Source organism: Lemur catta, chromosome 3 (assembly GCF_020740605.2).
Source record: "Lemur catta isolate mLemCat1 chromosome 3, mLemCat1.pri, whole genome shotgun sequence".
Lineage (NCBI taxonomy): Eukaryota > Metazoa > Chordata > Mammalia > Primates > Lemuridae > Lemur > Lemur catta.
The window spans coordinates 49,304,109-49,324,026 of NC_059130.1; the positions used below are offsets into that span (position 1 = coordinate 49,304,109).

General features: G+C 33.5%; 1 protein-coding gene across 1 annotated transcript in view; it reads left to right on the forward strand.

Moving 5' to 3' along the window:
- DPYD (dihydropyrimidine dehydrogenase) overlaps window positions 1-19,918 on the forward strand; it is a 797,518-nt gene that overhangs the window by 455,432 nt on the left and 322,168 nt on the right. The window contains exon 14 of the mRNA XM_045547470.1: window positions 1,157-1,321. Coding sequence (XP_045403426.1) covers window positions 1,157-1,321 — 165 coding nt within the window. The remainder of the gene's footprint in view (window positions 1-1,156; window positions 1,322-19,918) is intronic.

Genomic DNA, 19,918 nt, shown 5'->3' on the forward strand with positions numbered 1-19,918 from the left:
ATGCAATGTGAAGAAAAGTCCTTTTATCCTCTGCAACTGTAGCATTTGGCAGATTCAGGAATAAATAATCTTTTGTGGCAAGGGTATGCCTTATCAAACATATGCAGATCAGCACTAATTAATGCTAATTAAGGTTTCCTGTCTATCTAGTTGGAAAAACGTCCAAATGTTATGAAATCCAGTTAGTATGCCTATTACGCTAATTGTTTTATATGGGGTGGTTCTTAATTAAAATATGTAAATTGACCTTAATTGCTATATACTAATGGGGGTTCATGTTATCTTACTAAAAGTGACAAGATGGTGAGGAGGGGTACTTAAATGACTAATTCTGATAAATCCTTAACTAAATGACCTTTACTCAAAATTAATTTTAATTGGAAGTTGGCAAAAGAAACATTTTTTTCTTTGTTTCTTTTTAGTTTTAAGTAATGGAAGAATGTTACTCTTCTTTGTTAATACAGCTTTAGAAGCAGTTGTGGATTGTTAATTATACTTAACAAGCAAGTTAATTTTACTGTTTACTGTTTATAGTTATCACGAAGTTATTGATATACTCATTTCAGTCTTGGGAAAAATGACTTTCTTCTCATTGAATGTGAATATATAGTTACAATACTATAGGTAATTTGATCCAGTTAGTTTGTTAGAATATGTGTTAAAGTTTGATGAGCTGGTAATACTAATATGTATTCTGTGGCTGATTTACATTTGAATTACATTTTAGGAAAATATATATATATATATATATACTTTTTACAAACATTAACTCTTATTGGAGTTAAACTATGATTAGAGATACTTAGATTAAATAGACTGAAATGATATTTTTATATTTTACCTATCATGTTTTTATTTATTGTTTAATTGTAAACAAATTAAAATGAGTATGCCCCAAACCAGTGTTAATTAATATAAACATTTTTTCATTATGCTAAATCTAGAATTACAGGAAATAATTTAGATAAAGCTAACAAATATTTTACCCTTTTATGTAGAAGTAAGTTTGTGTTCAACTACAAAGTATATTAAAAATTCTTCTGTAAAAATGTGAAAAGGGACTTGGTAAAATATTGTTATATGGAAATAATCATATAATAAAGATCATAGGTTTTCTTTGTCAAAAGGAGACCCAATATCTTTACTCTTTCATCAGGACATTGTGACAAATGTTTCACCCAGAATCATCCGGGGGACCACCTCTGGCCCCATGTATGGCCCTGGACAAAGCTCCTTCCTGAATATTGAGCTCATCAGTGAGAAGACGGCTGCATATTGGTGTCAAAGTGTCACTGAACTAAAGGCTGACTTTCCAGACAATGTAAGTGTGATTTAACATCTAAAACAAGAGAATTGGCATAAGTTGGTGAATGTTTATTTAAACATCCAATTCATAGGCTTATAAATATTAATGTGTATAATATATTTTATTAAAGAATCTGCCAGTTGCTTTGCTGAAGCATAGAAAGATAAAAAAGAAAGAAAAGCTCAAGAACTCATAAAAATCCGCACAATGTGAGGCTTTGTTATAAATGGATGCCATGTAGATAGAAGAAGTATCTACATAAGCAGAAGGAAGAGAAATAAAATACTCATTTTATTGAGTTGTTTTTCACTGTATGTAGCTAGTATTTATGAAGGTGATGACCTTAGGAAGAAATTGCAGACTATAAATCACTTTAAATATAAACCTGAGGCAAAAGCACAATATCTTCTTATGTAGTTTATTTATATTTTTTCAGTGGGAAATAATTTTAACATCTTTGCACTAAATGAGTCAACTATCTTTTATAAAACCTTTTTTTTTTTCCTTTTAAAGAACCATGCTCAAATATTGCAGTAAAATCAGGCTTGAATATAAATGATAGTATTTCCCCATCAGTGGTCTGATTAGGGTAATCTTTAATACCATCCTTAATGTCATTCATTCATTCTGCCTCCCCTTCCCATTCTCCCTTCCTTTCTCTCTCCCCTCCTTCTTTCTCCTTCTCTCTCTCTTTCTCTGTCTCTCTCTCTCTCATTCTTTCTTTCAATCAGCTAGCAGTAAATGGAGGTTGAGGAAAAGATTTTTCTACCTACGTATATATGTTCTCCAAAGACAAAAAAGAATACTCAAGTATTCTAGTGATAAATATTTTTAAATCTAATGAAATTGGTGGATATTTGCCTACAAACTGATAAATAGCCAAACCTTACAAAGGAATTTAGATAACGCACTATTGCCTAGCCAATCAAGTTTCTTTTCTGTTTTAGATAGCTCTAATTGTTTAAAAATTCTCTCTTTACTTGAAACAAAATATAATCACATAGAAAAATATGATTTATCTTCTTCAAGACAACCTTTTAGATTTGAAAGGAACTATCAAGACCCAGCCATAATCTATAGCTTCTGCTCATTATGAGTTTTTCACTTTCTGAGCTTGAAGTCTCAGTTATCTTTATTTTCACATTATATAACTAATACTATATAACAATTATATTGAGCTATTTGTTTTTTAAAGGACCCATACCTTTGGGGAAGTTTTTCTCAGAATAACAAGGACAAGAAAAATAGTCAACTATAAAAAGAAATAATATATTTTTTAGCTTGGTCTATATTAAATATTATGCTAGGTACTAAACATGCAATATGATAATAATATAGTGTGAGCATTTACACAACACACACTTTATGGTAAGCACTGTTCTAAAAGCTTTATATATTTTAAACTCATTTGACCTTTCAACAAACTTATAAGCATTATTATTTTCTCCATTACATAGATGAGAAAACTGAGGCACACAGAGGTTAAGTAACATGCCCAATGTTACACAGCTAATATATATTGAAGATTGAATGTGAACTTGATGTTTACTTTTATCATCTATGCTTCTGTGCAATAATAGTGTTCTCTAGTATACCTGCCTGTGTTGTCCTTAAATATTCAATATTATAATACGTTTTAATGCAACATAAGAACAGTATGCAATATAATTTCCCAAAATTGTTTCAATAGTATTCAGATAAGCCAATGTGTCTGAAAAAATTTTTTTTTTCTGGAAAATATCCACCAATGGCTTGTCCTAAGTTCACATGATACTTTCGGCGCTCTCTTGGGCAGGAGTAAGGTGTTATAATAATGACTACCAAGAAATGACAGTAAGTGGAGAAGAAAACTGAAATGAAACCCTTGCTCTGTGATTCCACAGTCAGGTAGAAAGAAGAGACACATTTAAGTGTTCTTTTCAATTTCCCTAGCAATAATTTTCTTCACTTATAATGCTTTTTCTTCTCAGAAAAGAATGCATACTTTTCTTGTTTGTAATTCTTTCCCCAGTTAGATCATACTCATTATTCTTTTTCTGTATTCTTAGAACTAATTTCTAACATTTTTACTCCCCATATCAAAGATAACATTTTAAATACAATTAAAGTGGCATTCCCATTTGAACCCTTAGAAATAATGTGAATGCACCTAGATATTGCCATGCTGAGATTAGACAATCCCCCACTGTTTTGGAATTATTCTGATGGGTTTGCCCAATAAGCTGAATGAAAGAAGGTGACCCTTCATTTTCCAAGTTTAATTATCACTCTCACTGGAGTTTTTTCACATCATTCTTGAGTGCATGACTGCCACCTTTACTCACAGGGATTGGGACAATTCAATCCACTGTTGAAGCTTCTAAACAAGGGCCAACTTTTCTGAAAAAGAAACTGTTCTGGGGGGCATATAAGTCAGCTGATATCAGTAGCTATTGTCTCTGTTTCCAGAGAGGGTAGGTACCAGCTGACCATGAACCAGAGAGAGAGCTGATGAACTTCTTTACTATAAAGGCAGCAAGACCTCTGAAATATATTGTAAGGGCTCATCTCTTAACTGTCACAGTTATTCTAATGCCTACACTCATGCTAGACTTGTGCTTGCCTTTCAAGGTTTCATTTTATTTATCTGTGAATTAAATTTGGCACATTGATCATTCTAGTGACAATTTGTTACTAAGAGTTTTTTGTTCCTAAGCTGAGATTTTGCAATTCTTATTACGAAATGTACTGTATAATTAGGGCTAACAGAAATCAATTTTACGTGAATCCTCTCATTTTCACTGCAAAATTCTTATAAATCATGGATTTTAGGCTTGACAAAATTTTTTACCAAAAAATGCATGCTGCATTTGTCTGAATGCACTGAATTAGCAAACACAGACTGACATTTTCTATCATCTGTGGCAGCTAAAGTAAGAGTTGCCACAGGAAAAAAGTAGAACTTCAGCAGTGAATCAACTGATGAAGACAGAAAAGGAAATGATGGCTTTGTTAGAGAAATTAATAAAGGAAGAACAATTGATATGTAAATATACATCTATTACAATATACCTAATTTCTGCAAAAACCCTTTCTCAGTTACTGAGAGATCAGCTTTGTGCACATTAAGATCAATATTTTGATCTTTATCAGCATTCTTAAAGGTGCTTTGCTGGCCAATAGCCTGTAAATACAGAGTTCTTAACCTTTTGTATGTACCATGGACTCCTTAGGCACTTGTGAAGTTTAGGAGCCTCTTTCTAGAGTAATGTTTTTGAATCCATAAAATAAAATTCATAAAGTTACAAAGGATTCCCATTATATTAAAATAAAATTCTCAAAATATTTTAAAAATATATGTGATATAGTAATATATGTTGCTCTTTATTAAGGCACTAGATAATGTAATCTAGTTGTGGGTCTAATAACTATTGTGATTTTGATGTAGCAGTGATCCTAAGTACTTGAGATTTCTGCAGCGACTCTACTATGCTTTTCTGTGATTTCTATTGGTCAACCTTATAGGTATCAATAGTGCTACTAAGTTGGTTTATTGCATTCATGATTGAAAAATGCTAAATTTCAGTAGGAAGTTAGTAAGGGTAAAGGTCTAAATGTTTCTCAACCCAAGATCATGGATTTCTGCATTATATCAAGGGTAAACAGACCCTTCTTAGGTTAAGAACCTATGTCCAGTAGCTCTCAATTCTGGTTGCACATTAGAATCCTCTGAGAGACTTTAAAAAATGGTGTTTATGGGTAGGGCCTATCATTTTCAATCATCTGCTGTGGGTACAATAAATATATATCTATATGTGTGTATGATGTAAGTATATGGGTGTATATGTGTATGTGTGTGTACATTTTATATAAAGTTCATCAATTAATTCTGCTGCATACACAACCAGCATTATTTATGGATCTTGACATGTATCATTAAGTATTTATAAAACTCATATATCAGAACGGTTTACTAAGAACATTTTGTATGTTCCAGGCACTGTGCTCTAAGGGCTTTATGTATCTGTGAAGCAGAGATTTTTCCCATTTTGCAAATGAGGAAACTGACATTTAGAGACATTGCATTAACTGTCCTGGATCATACAGCTAGTAAATGAAGGCATTAGGACTGGAATCTTTTCATTACACCATGAAGAGGTATTCTATTTGGCCCTAAGTAACTTGAGAAATTAAGAATGTATGTTATTCCAATCCTTCCTTACCCACCTACTCAAATGGATACTCTCAAACGCAGACTTTCACAAAAGAAAACAAATGCTGATTATTTGACAAAATAAAGAAGTTCTGTTATCAGTCAATCATTATTTTGTTCTTAGTCCCTGCTCAGGATATTTTATACCCCAGCTCTTATTACTTTTTAGGGATGCAGCTGTCCATGTAGGAAACAGTGTCAGTGAGATTCAATTTGGACTTGCGTTTGAACTGTGACATGGCCTCATCTTAAATTCTGTATTCAAAAATGGGGAAGTCAAGGGATTGAGTCAGATCTAGGTATCTAGGCATCCCAAAAGCGAAGAGGATATTCATTGCTTATTCAGTGGATGTTCATTAGCCCATAGCCCCTGTACAATCTTCTTACAGTCTCCATGAAGGCTGCCTTAGCAAAAGTGGGCTTCCTCTTCTTTGAAGTATTTATAATTAGTTCCACCCCTTAGAAATAGGGGGATTTTTGTTATTCATGCAATTTGTTTAGAAAAATAAAATTTAATAACAGAGGAAACCATAATAGATCTGTTGTCAGGCCAGCAATGATCAGTATAAGATAGCTACTTTTGTTTCTTATTACAGAACTTATAAAGTACAAATATCACCTTAGTTTTTCTCTCCTCAAATCCCAAAGAGGACGCTCATGAACAGAAATGTGAGAGTCCCTGTACTGAAGGGACTCCTCCTTTGCTCCCTCTGGAATTTTTGGAGCTTGTCAAGTCCCTGTTTCTGTTGATTTCTACACATTCCCATGTGGATTTATTTTGAATAAATTAGGAAACTGCTGTAGCACCTATTGAAGGGAAAGCTAGTATGTCCCCAGGAAACAGTTCCCTTTTTTACACTAGGGCTTAAGTAGTGATTTTCTAATATTGCTCATGCATTCTGGAGGCCGTAGATACTTACTTCCCATCCTCTCTTCTTTGCCAAAATCCAGGATAAATCTTAGCTCCAATCATCTAGTGATATTACTTTGTTGACTTTTTAAAAGATCCATCTAGTTTACAAAAAAATAAAACACATCATAATATTAATGGAAATTTAAAATGTAAGGATGAGTAGGAAAAAAACAGTTCATACCCACTTATTCTAACAAATCTCTGCTTTTTCTTTCCGAGACTTGATATAGGCTAGGAGCTAAAGGCTGAGGGCTTAGTGTCAGAACAGATTTGAATCTCAGCATCTCCCCTGACTTGCTATTTATTGACACACCCAGCCTCAACTTTTCATTTGTGTGACAATAGTACCTACCCTCAGAGGTTGTTGTAAGGATTAAATGAAATATTGTGTATAATTTTTTGACACACTACAGTTACTCACTACCATAAATTATATTGCATAAAATACCTTTATGCCTCTGGTTTTTATCCCTGCTTTAAATAATAATTTTTTCACATGTTCTATAAAGGAGATTTGGCAAGTCAAAGGTAAAATCATGTTTATTGTAGCTTGTGAAGTGTATGGCCCAATTGATTTTCAAAAACTCTGTGAACTAGTGATTTATATAAAAGACATTATTTCAGAAATAGTTACCATCTAAAAAAATTAAAGACTAATTCACTAAATATACTTTTTAGTGATTCTTCTGAATTTGAGTTCATTATATGTCATATATCATGTAAGGTCTTTGGACTTCTTGTCTAGTATTTTATTCATTGTACTTCCCTGCTTCAATATCATTCATTCATTCATTTGACTTCATATCTTCCCATTAAAACAACACCTAAGTAATAAAAGCTTTTTATTTTTCTTATCAGCATAGAAGGAAAGAAAAAATGAAAATGTATTTAATTTCACAAAACAAGGGTAGCAAAAATGAATCATAATGCATACTATAAGTCATAGTTTTGTGAGTGGTTTATGGCACCATGTAGCCAAGTATTTTCTTGAGAATAAGATATTTCTAGTTCTTTAAAAGAAAACTTAGTTCCAGCCTAAATGGAAATGGGGACTGGATTTAGCTTCTCATCTGAAACAATAACAACAAAAAACTTATGAAATATATGAAACTACAGTTTTTAAGACCTTAAATATCAGGCAATAAAGAACAATGGTCATTGACAGATGGAAAACAAAGGAGATGAGCTCTGATACTGCCCCAGGCTCTGAGTTGAAGAAACAGAACTGAGTCAGTCCAGTGAGACCAAGGTAATTACAAGATAGAGTACCCAAAAGCAGAAGGCTGCATGCAGAGAGAGAGCTCCAGAGATCTCCAAGGGATCCCTCTTGAGTATGTAGCAGTGCTTGGTTCCTACATAGATCTGGGAATAGTGACTATTTCCTCTAACCAGATTCCAAAACCCCATGATCACAAACACTGGGTAGAGTACAAATAAGAGTTTGAATTAAGTATTAGGAATAATTACCCCTAGGCTTAGCACTGCTTTGGTCATGCCCAGAAAACTTTAAAGGCAAGAACTGAAAGTATCAACATGTTTCCAAGGAACTTAACTACAACCCAGAACAAAGCTCAAGAATATTTATTGGAATACAAAAATACCTATTACCAAACAAGGTAAAATTCACAATATCTGGCATTCAATCAAAAATTACCTAGTATGTAAAGACATAGAAAAATATAACCCATAAGAGGAGGAAAATCAATCCATTAAAACCACCCCCCCAAAAAAAATTCCTGAAACTGACAAGATATTAGAATTAGCAGACAAGTACCTTAAAACTGTTATTATAACTATGCTCCATGTATTCAAAAAGGTAAGACATGAAAGATAAATAAAAGATCTAAATAAAACTGGCAGATATGAAAACTACAATGAATGAGATGAAAAATGCACTGGAAGCTATGAACAGCGGGCATTGCTGAAGAAATCATTAGTAAACGTAAAAACATAGCAATAGGCTGGATGAGGTGGTTCATGCCTGTAATGCTAGTACTCTGGAAGGCTGAGGCAGGAGAATTGCTTGAGCCCAGGAATTTGAGGTTGCTGTGAGCTAGGCTGATGCCACGGCACTCACTCTAGCCTGGGTAACAGAGTGAGACTCTGTCTCAAAAAAAAAAGAAAGAAAGACAGACATAGAAATAAAAACTATCCAAATGAAACGGAGAGAGAGAGAGAGTGAGAGAGAGAGAGAGAGAGAGAAAGAAAGAGAAGTAAACATACCATCAGTGAGCTGAGGACAACTGCAAGTGGCCTAACATATTTAATAGGAGTTCCCAAAGGAGGTTGGGGAGATACAGAAAAAATATTTGAAGAAATAACAGACTGGGCACAGTGGCTCCTGCCTGTAAACATAGCACTTTCAGAGGCCAAAACATGAGGATCACGTGAGGCCAGGAGTTTGAAAACAGCCTGTGCAATACAGCGAGACTGTATCTTTACAAAAAATGCAAATCTATCTGGCGTGGTGGTGCACACCTGTAGTTCTAGTTACTTGGGAGGCTGAGGCAGGAGGATACATTGAGCCTAGGAGTTCCAGGCTGAGTTATGATGACACCATGGCATTCTAGCCTTGGTGACAAAAAGAGACCCTGTCTCAAAAAAGGAAAAAAAAAAAGAAAGACAGAAAGAAAAAAATAGCCAATACTTTTTTTCTAGTTTTTCTTAAAACTACAAACCTTTTCCCCCACCTACCCCACCAAAAAACTCCAAGAAATTTAACGAACTCCAACCATAAGAAACATGAAGAAAACTACAGCAAGGTAGTACAGAATTAGAAAATTAATTAAACCAGTGATAAAGAGACTATCATAAAAGCAGCCAGAGAAAAAAGGACATGTTCCATATAGAGAAACAAATCTAAGTTACTACTGTGATTTGTTGTCAGAAACAACGCAAGCTACCAGGCAGTGGAGCAACATCTTTAAAGTACTGAAAGAAAAAAAAAGGACAACTGTTAACTTAGATATCAAAATGCAGTAACATATATTTTAATATTATAGGTGAAAGAAATAATTTTTCAAGCACAATAAAAGGAGACCTACACTACAGAAAATGTTAACATGTTTCACACATAAAGATGATGTCGGGTCAAAATATGGATCTACACAAAGAATGTAGAGCACCAGAATTTGTAACTACATGGATGGATATATTTTTCTTATTATTTAACTCACTTTAGAACATATATTTAGCAATATATATAGTTGTTTAAACAAAAATACAAGATAGTGTGGGAGTTATAACCTATGTAAGGTAAAATGTATGACAACAATAATGCAAAAGTTGTAAGGGAAGAAATGAAAGTATACTACTGTAGACCTGTAACATTTTATGTAAAGTTTTATGTTACTTGAGGGCAGACTGTGATAACTTAAAGCTGCTCTAAGAGTATCTTAAAGATACTATACAGTCTAAAACAACCGTTAAAATAATGCAACAAGCTGTTATAGCTAAAAAGCCAATGACAGATATAAAATGGAATAATAAGATGTACTCAATCCAAAAGAATGGGGAAAAAGAGGAAAAGGTAAAAGGAAGAGATGAGACAAATATTATAGAAACCATGTAGTAAGGTGATAGAGTTAAACATAGCCATTCAATAATTCACTGGGACAAAAAAGATCATTTTATTATAAAGGGTCAGTTGTTCCAGAGGTGATGACAATCCTAAATGTTTATGCACTTAATAGTAGAGCTTCAAGATACATGAAGCAAAACTGGAAAGAACTTAAGGAGCAATGGAGGAACCCACAATTATAGTTGGAGATTTCCATAGCTTCCTGTCAATAATTAATAAAACAACAGAGTGAGGCTATCAAAGATTTGAAAAAAACAGTATTAATCAACTTTTCTAATTGGCATTTATAGAACATGCCATTCAATGGCAACAGAATACACATCTTTTCAAATACATAGAAAACATTTAGTAAGATAAGCCATAACCTGGGCCATAAAGGAAGTCTCAATAATTTAAAACAATTCAGATCATACAAAGAATACACTTTGACCACAACAGAATTAAATTAGTAATCAACAATAAGAATACATTTGGAAAATCCCCAAGCGTGTAAAAAATATACTTCTACAAGCCCTTGGATCAAAGAAATAATAAGAAAAATTAGAAAATATTTCGAACTGAGTGAAAATTAATTTATAGCACCAAATGCATGCATTGGAATGAAGAAAAATTTCAAATTAATGACCTCAAATTCTACCTTTACAAACTAGAAAAAAGCAAATTAAACCCAAAGTAAATAAAATAAATGATATAATAAAGTTCAGTAAGGAAAAATCGGTGAAATAACAAACAGAAAAGTGATAGAGAAAAATAAATAATGGTAAACTGGTTTCTTGAGAAAACCAGTAAAATTAAGAAAACTTTAGCCAGATTTATCAGAGAAAAAAATGAAAAGAAACACAAATTATCAATAGACAGAATGAGAGAGATAACACTACTGCAAATTCAACAGCTATTACAAGTAAAATAACATAATATTATGAACAACTTTATATAAATGAATTTGTTAACTTAGATGAACTGGACAAATTCCTTGAAGGACACAAACTATAAAAGCTTACTCATGAAGTAATAGGTAACATTAAAGAAATTGAATTTCAGTTCAAAGTGTTTTATGAAGAAAACTTCTGGCCCAGATGGCTTCATGACTGGATTTCACAAACCATTTAGGAAAGAATAATGTCAGTCCTATATATACTCTTCCAGAAAGTAAAACAGAGAAAATACTCTTACCACAACTAGACAAAGACAGTACAAAAGAAGAATACATTGGCCCTCGTGAACATGGATGCAAAAGTTCTGAACAAATTTTAACAAATCTAATTCAATATAATCTAATTCGATAACAATATATTAAAAAAGATAATCCAGCATGACCAAGTGAGGTATATCCTAGGAATTCCAGATAGTCTTACCATTTGAAAATAATGTAATTTATATAAAATATTAACTAAATAATTATAATCACAAAAACTATATGATCATCTTAATAAACCTAATAGAAAAAAAAACATTTGAAGAAATAAAAAAAAATCTATTTCTAATTTAAAAAGGAAAAAATTGCAGCAAACTAATAGAGGGGAAATTCCTCAGCTTGATGAAGGGCATCCACAAGAAAAGTCTGCAAGTAATATCATACTTAATAATGAAAGACTGAATGTTTTCTCCTAAGTTAACTAAGATAAGAATACCTGCTTTCACCAACTTCTCTTCCACATTGTGCCACAGGTTTTGTCCTATTCAATGAAAAGAAAAAGAAATAAAAGACATCCAGATTGCAAAGGAAGGAGTAAAACTTTCTTTACTCATAGGTGACATGACTGTCTATGTAAATAATCTTATTGAATGTACCAAAAAAATTGACTTACAGAAACAGGCAACTAGCTCACAGGTTGTTGTTTTCAGATTTTATTTTCAAAAATGTTACATTTAAATACTGTTTATTTACATTATTGGAATTTTTGCCACCCCCTTAATTTTTGTACCTCAAATAAATACCTAACTCACCTCATCTCTGAATTGGCCCTGCCACAAAAATACATTAAGTAACTTTAGCAAAGTTGCAGAATATAACAATAACATACAAATTAATTGAATTTTATATGCAGGCAATAAACAATGGGAAGTTGAAATAAATATACCATTTACAATAGCAGCAAAACATCAAGTACCTAAGGATAAATCTGACAAAAGATGTGAAAGACAGGAACACTGAAAATACAATGCATTGCTAAGAGAAATTAAATATGACCTCAATAAATGTAGGGATATACTGTGTTCATAGATCAGAGGAATCATTATTGCTAAGATGCCATGTCTCCCCATATTTACCTATGAGTAAAGTGCAATTTAATCAATGTTATTAATAGCAAACTTTTTTTGTAGAATTTAACAATCTGATTCTTTAATTCACATGGAAGTACAAAAAAACTTACAAAACAACTCATAAAGAACAAAGTTGGAAGTCTAAAATTTTCTGATTTCAAGACAATTTAAAATTACAGTAATCAGGTAGTATAGTATTGGCATAAAGATAGACAACTAGATTAATGCAGCAGAAGTCCTGCAAACAACCCACACATTAATTGTATGAACAGCTGATTTTTGACAAAGGTGCAAAAAGGCAATTCAGTGGACAAAGTCCACTGAACAAAGTCTTTTCAACAAATGATGCTAGAAATATTATATGTTTATATGCAACAAAAAGTAAACCTTGATTCATATCTCACACAATATATGAAAGTTAATTTAAAATATTCATAGAACTAAGTGAAAAACCTAAAACTGTAAAAATTCTTGAAGAAAACATAGGAGGAAATCCTTGTGACCTTAATGGCAACGATTTCCTAGATTCATACCAAAAATTCCCATCTTTGAAGAAAAAAAACTGGTAAGTGTGCTTTCATCCAAGTTAAAAACATTTGCTCTTCAAACTCATTATTAAGAATAATGAAAATACCAACCACACTCAGGGAGTAAATGTTGGCAAATCATATAGCTGATAAAGGACTTATATCCAGAATATCCAAAATAAGGAACTTTTAAAACCCAGTGATAAAGTAAATAGCATTCCCCACCCTAAGCAAAAGATTTGAATACTTAAAAACCAAAGAAGATTATGATTGGTAAATACACACATGAAAGTGTTTTCAGCTTCATTAGCTATTTGAGAAATGCATATTAAAACCACAGTAATATACCACTATATACCTTTTTTGGCATGCCAAAAGTTTGAAAGGCTGATAGGATATAGAGCTACAGGCACTCTCATACAGTGTTAGTGCTAAAACTACTTTTGAAATTAGTTTGGCTGTTTCTCAGAAGTTAAATGTATGCCTACCATATGACTCAGATATTCTACTTTTAGATATTTACCCAAGAGAAAACAAGACATGTATCCACACAAACACTTGTACAGGAATGTTCACAGAATCTTTTTTTTTCATTGTTTTTCTTATTTCAGCATATTGTGGGGGTACAAAAGTTTAGGTTACGTACATTGCCCTTGCCACCCCCTCCACCCCGAGTCAGAGCTTCAAATGTGTCCATCCCCTAGACAGTGCGCATCACACTCATTATGTATGTATACACCCATCCCCTCCCCCACCCACATCTGCCCAACACCCGATCAGTGTTATTCCTAAATGTGCTCTTAGGTGATGATCAGTGAAACCAATTTGATGGTGAGTACATGTGGTGCTTATTTTTCCATTCTTGGGATACTTCACTTAGCAGAATGGGTTCCAACTCTTTCCAGGAAAATACAAGAGGTGCTATATCACCATTGTTTCTTATAGCTGAGTAGTACTCCATGGTATACATATACCACATTTGAGATATCACTTAACTCCAGTGAGAATGGCCCTTATCAAAAAGTCCCATAGCAACAAATGTTGGTGTGGATGTGGAGAGACAGGAACACTCATACACTGCTGGTGGGACTGCAAACTAGTGCAACCCCTGTGGAAAGCAATATGGAGATACCTTAAACAGATACAAGTAGACCTACCACAAAATCTTTATTTGTAGTAATAACAACAAATACTGGGATCAACTTAAATTTTCATCAACAGTTGAATGGTTAAACAAACTATGCTATATACATATAATGAAATACTACCCAGCTATAAAAAGAATGAACTATTATACATACAACACAATTGACCAAGCTCAAAATAATTATGCTAAGTGAAAGAAGACAGACCAAAAAAAAAAAAAAAAACCCAAAAACCAAAGAACAAAAAACCCAAGAGTACATGTGTTATGATGTTATGATGCCATTATAAAACTCTAGAAAATGTGAACTAATCTATAGTGACAAAGTAGATTAATGGTTGCCTCATGAGTGGGAGGGAGGGGTTATAAAAAAGTCACATGAAAACTTTTCAGCAAAATAGATGTCTTTATATCTTCATTGTGATGATGGTCTCAGAGTATGTCAAGTATCAAAATTATACACTTTAAATATGTGCAATTTATTATATTATAATATATTTCATATAGCAATTCATTCTGTTATATTTATATAACATATAACACATAGAATTATATGTTAGTAAATCTGCTTAAAAATAAGTTCACTTTAAAATTATAATAGCCCTTTTCCTGGGATATGTCCTGCGAATTAATTCCACGTTGGGTTGAATGACAAAAACCTTGCTACCCAGCTCTTCAATCCCTGCCCCACTCTCCAGGCCACCAGTCAGTTATTACCCTCTAGCATTTTGATCATCCTCACTTTGATACTGAGTCATGGGAATTAACATGAAGTTAAAAATGACCTTATACTGTATTAAGAAATGAAAGAAATGTTGGTTGGATTTTTAAGCTTTGGCTTTGTGGGAGATTAAATTCTTGGTGGTTCATGTCATTCAGTAAAAGAAAAATCTTGAGAATATCCATCAAACCTTTTAAAAGAGTCATTATATAAGCATTAACTGACTACAAAATACTCTTTCTCAAATTCCCCTTCATTTTGTAATTTGTCAAGCTGACTTTTAGGTTAAGAATATTGTCTCTCCGAATTGAAAGTATAGCATCTAACAAACAGATTGAACCATGTGAAAGACAACCTAAAGATAGCAATGATGCATTGAATTTAGACTCTTTCTTGGTTTAAACTCAATTATGAGCAAGGCGATGGAAACAATTTATAAGCTGCAGGTTTGCCACATACTGAGCCTATGTCAAAAAATGAAAATAAAGTCCATACTCAAAGAGCTGAGGAGGTTTGTTCAGTTGGCTCACTTACTTAATATTAATTTGGTAATATTTCATACCAATCAGTGTTGAGAACTCAACTCTAATGTATTTTTCTCTTAAAGGGTTGGGGAAACCAGGAAAGACAAAGGATAATGTGAAACCTATAACGATTATTTTGTTCCTACTTTTCCCAAGTCCCTAAAATTATCTTTTTTTAATTGAAGAGTTCATTTGATCTGTTAATTTTAAATCAATCTTAGAAAAATGCACCACTGTTTTATGAGAAGTTTAAAATGTAGGAGGCAATATAGAGGTTGTTATTTATCATAATAACCTGCAATTATATGTGTTGCATTAACTATGTTACAAACTACTTATCTCATTTTACTTTTTTTTTTTTTTTGGTTTGTTGATAACAACAACCTTCCCCCTCCACACACACCATGCCAGCCTCCTTTTTTGCCAATAGATATTTTACTATTTTACATTGTACCCTACAGGGAATACTCTTCAGAGGTTTATGTTTCACAAATAACTAATTTCACATTTCCTGCTTAGGTCTTCTAGGACATTTATTTGAAAGCATGGTCTTTGTTCTTTAAGATAGTTTTTCAAAATAAATACTTAACATGTACCCCCATAATATCCTGAAATAAATTTAAATATATATATATATATATATAAAGCTTCTATACTATATTTTAAGAACTGCTTTCCTTTTTTTTAAACCATTATTTATGGTTAGATAGTTTACTTTAGTAGAATTTAAGGCTATCTGTGTGACCCACAAATATTTAATATCCAATTAATTGTAAACCATCTAAAACTGGTCAAAGGAGACATTGGATTACTTGTTTAATCACCAGGCAAACCAAACATTCTTAAAATATGACAAATTAAGTATACTTTAGCAGAACTGTTAAACATATGCATAATGAACCTCTAACTTACTGAAAATTGTATTCTGTGGGATATGTCTTCATTTTAAGAAACAAAAGTTATGAAAATACATATTAGAATGAGGGCCATTTTGGTAAGAATATATACTAATACTGACAACTGGTAGTTAGCCATTTCAATAACAGACAGAGAAAAATCAGTGATTGAAATTCATCTGTAAAGATACAAGCATACCTTTGCCAATCTCCTCAACCTTTTCACCAATGTGCATTTCGTAACCATGTTAAAGAGCAAACGGAAAATTTTTAAAAAGGAGAAAGGAAGAAAAAGAAAAAACAGATACTATTTTACAATGGGCCCTCTCTCAAAGCAAGCCCTGATTCTTAAGGAAATTGGAATAAACAAGAATTGACAGAGGAGTTTTACAAATTGAAAATATAATAATTTCTTGATTTTGTATAGCCACTCACAGTATACAAATTCATATGTCTCTGAGCTGATCTCATAGTAACCTCACAAAAAAAGTATGAAAGTCATCCCCACTTAATAAGAATCTGATATCCTTCATAAGGTAAGTAATTTCCTAAAGATAATTCTCAAACTGTAAATGGTAGGATTTCAAATTGATAACAGAACATTTGACTACACAGCCCCACTCTTCTACTAAGAAGGTGTACATCCTCCAAAAAGAAAAAAGTGTGCACATATACACACTTGCAATAGAAAAATAATTATTTTGTAAAGCCAAGCAGCAGAGTATTTAGGATTGTCCAAGTATGAGTCACTTTTTTTTCTCACCTGGATTTTCTTTTCCTCCTGGAGGTGCTAATGAGCAGAGAAATGGGAAAGGTAATCAGCCAGAGGGAAGACAAGAATCGAAGAAAGACCTAGATAATTCACAAACTGGAAAATGAGCTCCTAACTAATCAAGACTGGATTGTAAATAGGATAGAAAGAATTTATGCAGCCCTGGTATTAGCCTGAATAGCATTTGTACCCAATCCAAGGAAAGTATTTGTGAATTTCACAGTTGGTTATTTTTTCTCCCTTTGAGATTTTTTTCCTGAACTAATTACCCATTGTGTACATGAAGCAAAGAAATAACTTATCATTAAAGTCATTTTTGAGGTGGATATTTCACTTTGCATATTGTTAAAATGCCTAGAGCATTAATAAGGAATGAGTTAACTTTATTAATACAGCTTCTTTGGGGAGTTTCTGATCTATATACTGATCACCCAAAAGGAAATTTTCTGTAATATTTTATTCATGCAAAATTTAGGGAAGTAACTAGATTGACTAATCTCTCCATAATAAATAATTTAATTTAACTTTGTGCTGCTTTTTGCATTTTAATTTTTTCATAATGTGTCCTTTAAAACCGCCAGTATTAAAATGATCAGTGACTGTTTTGCACTTGATTTGGTTTAACTTGTAAATTTAGTTATGGCTCTTGGTTACAAAGTGTAGGGGGGTGTCTTAATATAGGAAATGAGCACAATTACAGGCTGGAAAAGCTATGTGTACAGTAAGTTTTTAAATGAATTACTGGAAACAGCATAGAAATCAACATGAGCAGTGACATATGGTACCATCTACCAATAATTATTATTGTTACCCAAACTATATAATTATACTCAATACATTTCATATATTTTTATACATACTGTTCAACTACAGGGTTTTATAGCATGTTTTATGACTCAGAGTTGTTGCCTCTTCCCTGGCTTAAAATTTTCCAAGGCCCTCCCAACTGAAACTTAAACCATAACCAGGATAGATACCATATGGTTAGATCATGACTTTGAAATTCAAGCAAGTCTTCTGCTTCTGATTAGGATATAGAAAGCCAAAAGAGATTACTACTCCCACCCTAACAACCAGAACAAATCAGATAAGCTGCACAATCAGGTTTTTAAAAAACCTATCTGGGATCTGAGAATGCTAATATACCTTAAATGAACTAAATTCCAGAAAGTGACAAGGAGAGTGACTGCTTTGCTTCCTGGAGGAACGGTGAAAGGAGAAGGAAATCACCATAGAAAAAGAACTTTTAATGGATGTGTTTGCAGTGGTGATATGTATGAGAACTCCAAGGAGCCCAGGCACAGACCATCTGTGCATGCATCAACCAACTTTTTCCTATGGGAATTCACTGAATTGCCCACCAAAAGTGGAGCCAAGGCAGCTCAGCTGAGAAATTCTCCCTAAGGCAAGCAGGACCTCCTCAATTAAAAGGCAGAGGCCTGCTGAAGACTGGGGCAGACAAAGATCCCTGAAAGAAATCCTTCCAAAGCATCCTAGGTCTTCAACAGTTGTACTGCAGTGGCTCTTTGGAAGGTTAGAGGAAGGAAAGATCAGCAGAAAGACATCTTGAATCACCAGGGTGGGACTAGAGAGCAAAGATAACTCCCCAACAGCCCAAGAAGCTAACAGCTGGGCTATAAAGCAGCAAGAGATATTCCTTGGTTTGAAAAGTTGGTAGCTGGACTAATAATAAAGAGACCAGAGCTCAAGTCCCACATTCTGCTGAAGGGAAAGTTCTGCTCCAACTTTCAAAACATTTGAAGCCAGTAAAGTACTGAATCTAGTTAAAACCACACACAGCTCAGACTCAGCTTGTCCTATCCAGCCTCTTGGTGGACTGTTGTCTGGGTTCTTTGGCTCTTTGCTTGGAAGATTCACAAGCAGGTCTGGTGTGACGGAGTGATCACAGACAGGAAGCAATTCTACACAAACAGCTTTTATTGCAGAAAAGAAGGGAGCTAAACAAAGCGAGAGTACATTCCAGAGAGGAACGGGTCAGCCTCCACGAGTGGAGAAAGACATTGAGGAGTCCCAAGTGGCTTCATTTCATTGGCCTGGTCTCGAGAGGGTTTATGAGAGGGGTGGGATGTTACCAGATGATTGATATACATGGTTGACAGGTGTTCTTATAATGAAGTTGCAGCTCCGCAGTTGTGCATGCCTCAAAACCTCAGGTTCCTGCTTTTTGTGGTTGATACTTGTGTTTTCTTGTATTCTCTCCCCCACCACTAGGAACTGTCCTCCTGGCCTGCATCTGCCACCTGCAAATTTGGTCTATGCCTAACACGCTTAACTATCAATTGGATCAACTCAGTCTCCTACATTAGCAGCCTAATAGAAGAAGTGGTACACCCTTTTCTGGGTGGCAATTATTATTTCTTTAAATCTCTACTGTTCTTTTACAGAAACTGTCTGGCATACAATAAAAAATTACAAGGGATGAGAAAAAAAATGTGACCCAGGATCAACAGAGTTTTCTTAAGAATTGTCCACAGAAGCATATTCAGAGATAGAATTGGAATTATCAGATAGAGACTTAAAATGTGCATGATAAATGTGAAAAAAAAGATCTAGTAGAAAAGACGGAAAAACATTCGTGAAAAGTTGTGGAATTTTTGTCAGAGGATTGTAAAATATTAAAAAGATGCAAATAGAAATAAAAGAAATGAAGAGTACTAAATGAAATGAAGGCTTCATTGTACAGGCTTATGGGAGACTGGACACAGCAGAGGAAAGAATCAGTGAAGTTGAAGATAGAGTAACAGAAATGACCCAAATGGACATATCAAGGAGAAAAAAAAATTTCTCCAATGTTTGAGATCTGTGGAACAATATTAAATACTTTAACAGTCACATCATTGTAACTTATAAAGAAAGAAGAGAGATATTGAGGCAGAAGTTATCCATTCACATGGTACCATCTCCCAGTGGCCTTCCTTGGCCATCATTTTTAAAGCAGGCCCCTATCCCAGACCCAGTCACTCTCATTCACATTGCTAGGTTTTAGTGCCTTGATCGTACCATTGCTACATAAATTATTCCTTTATTTTTCAATTTATTCTACCAATATTTATGGAA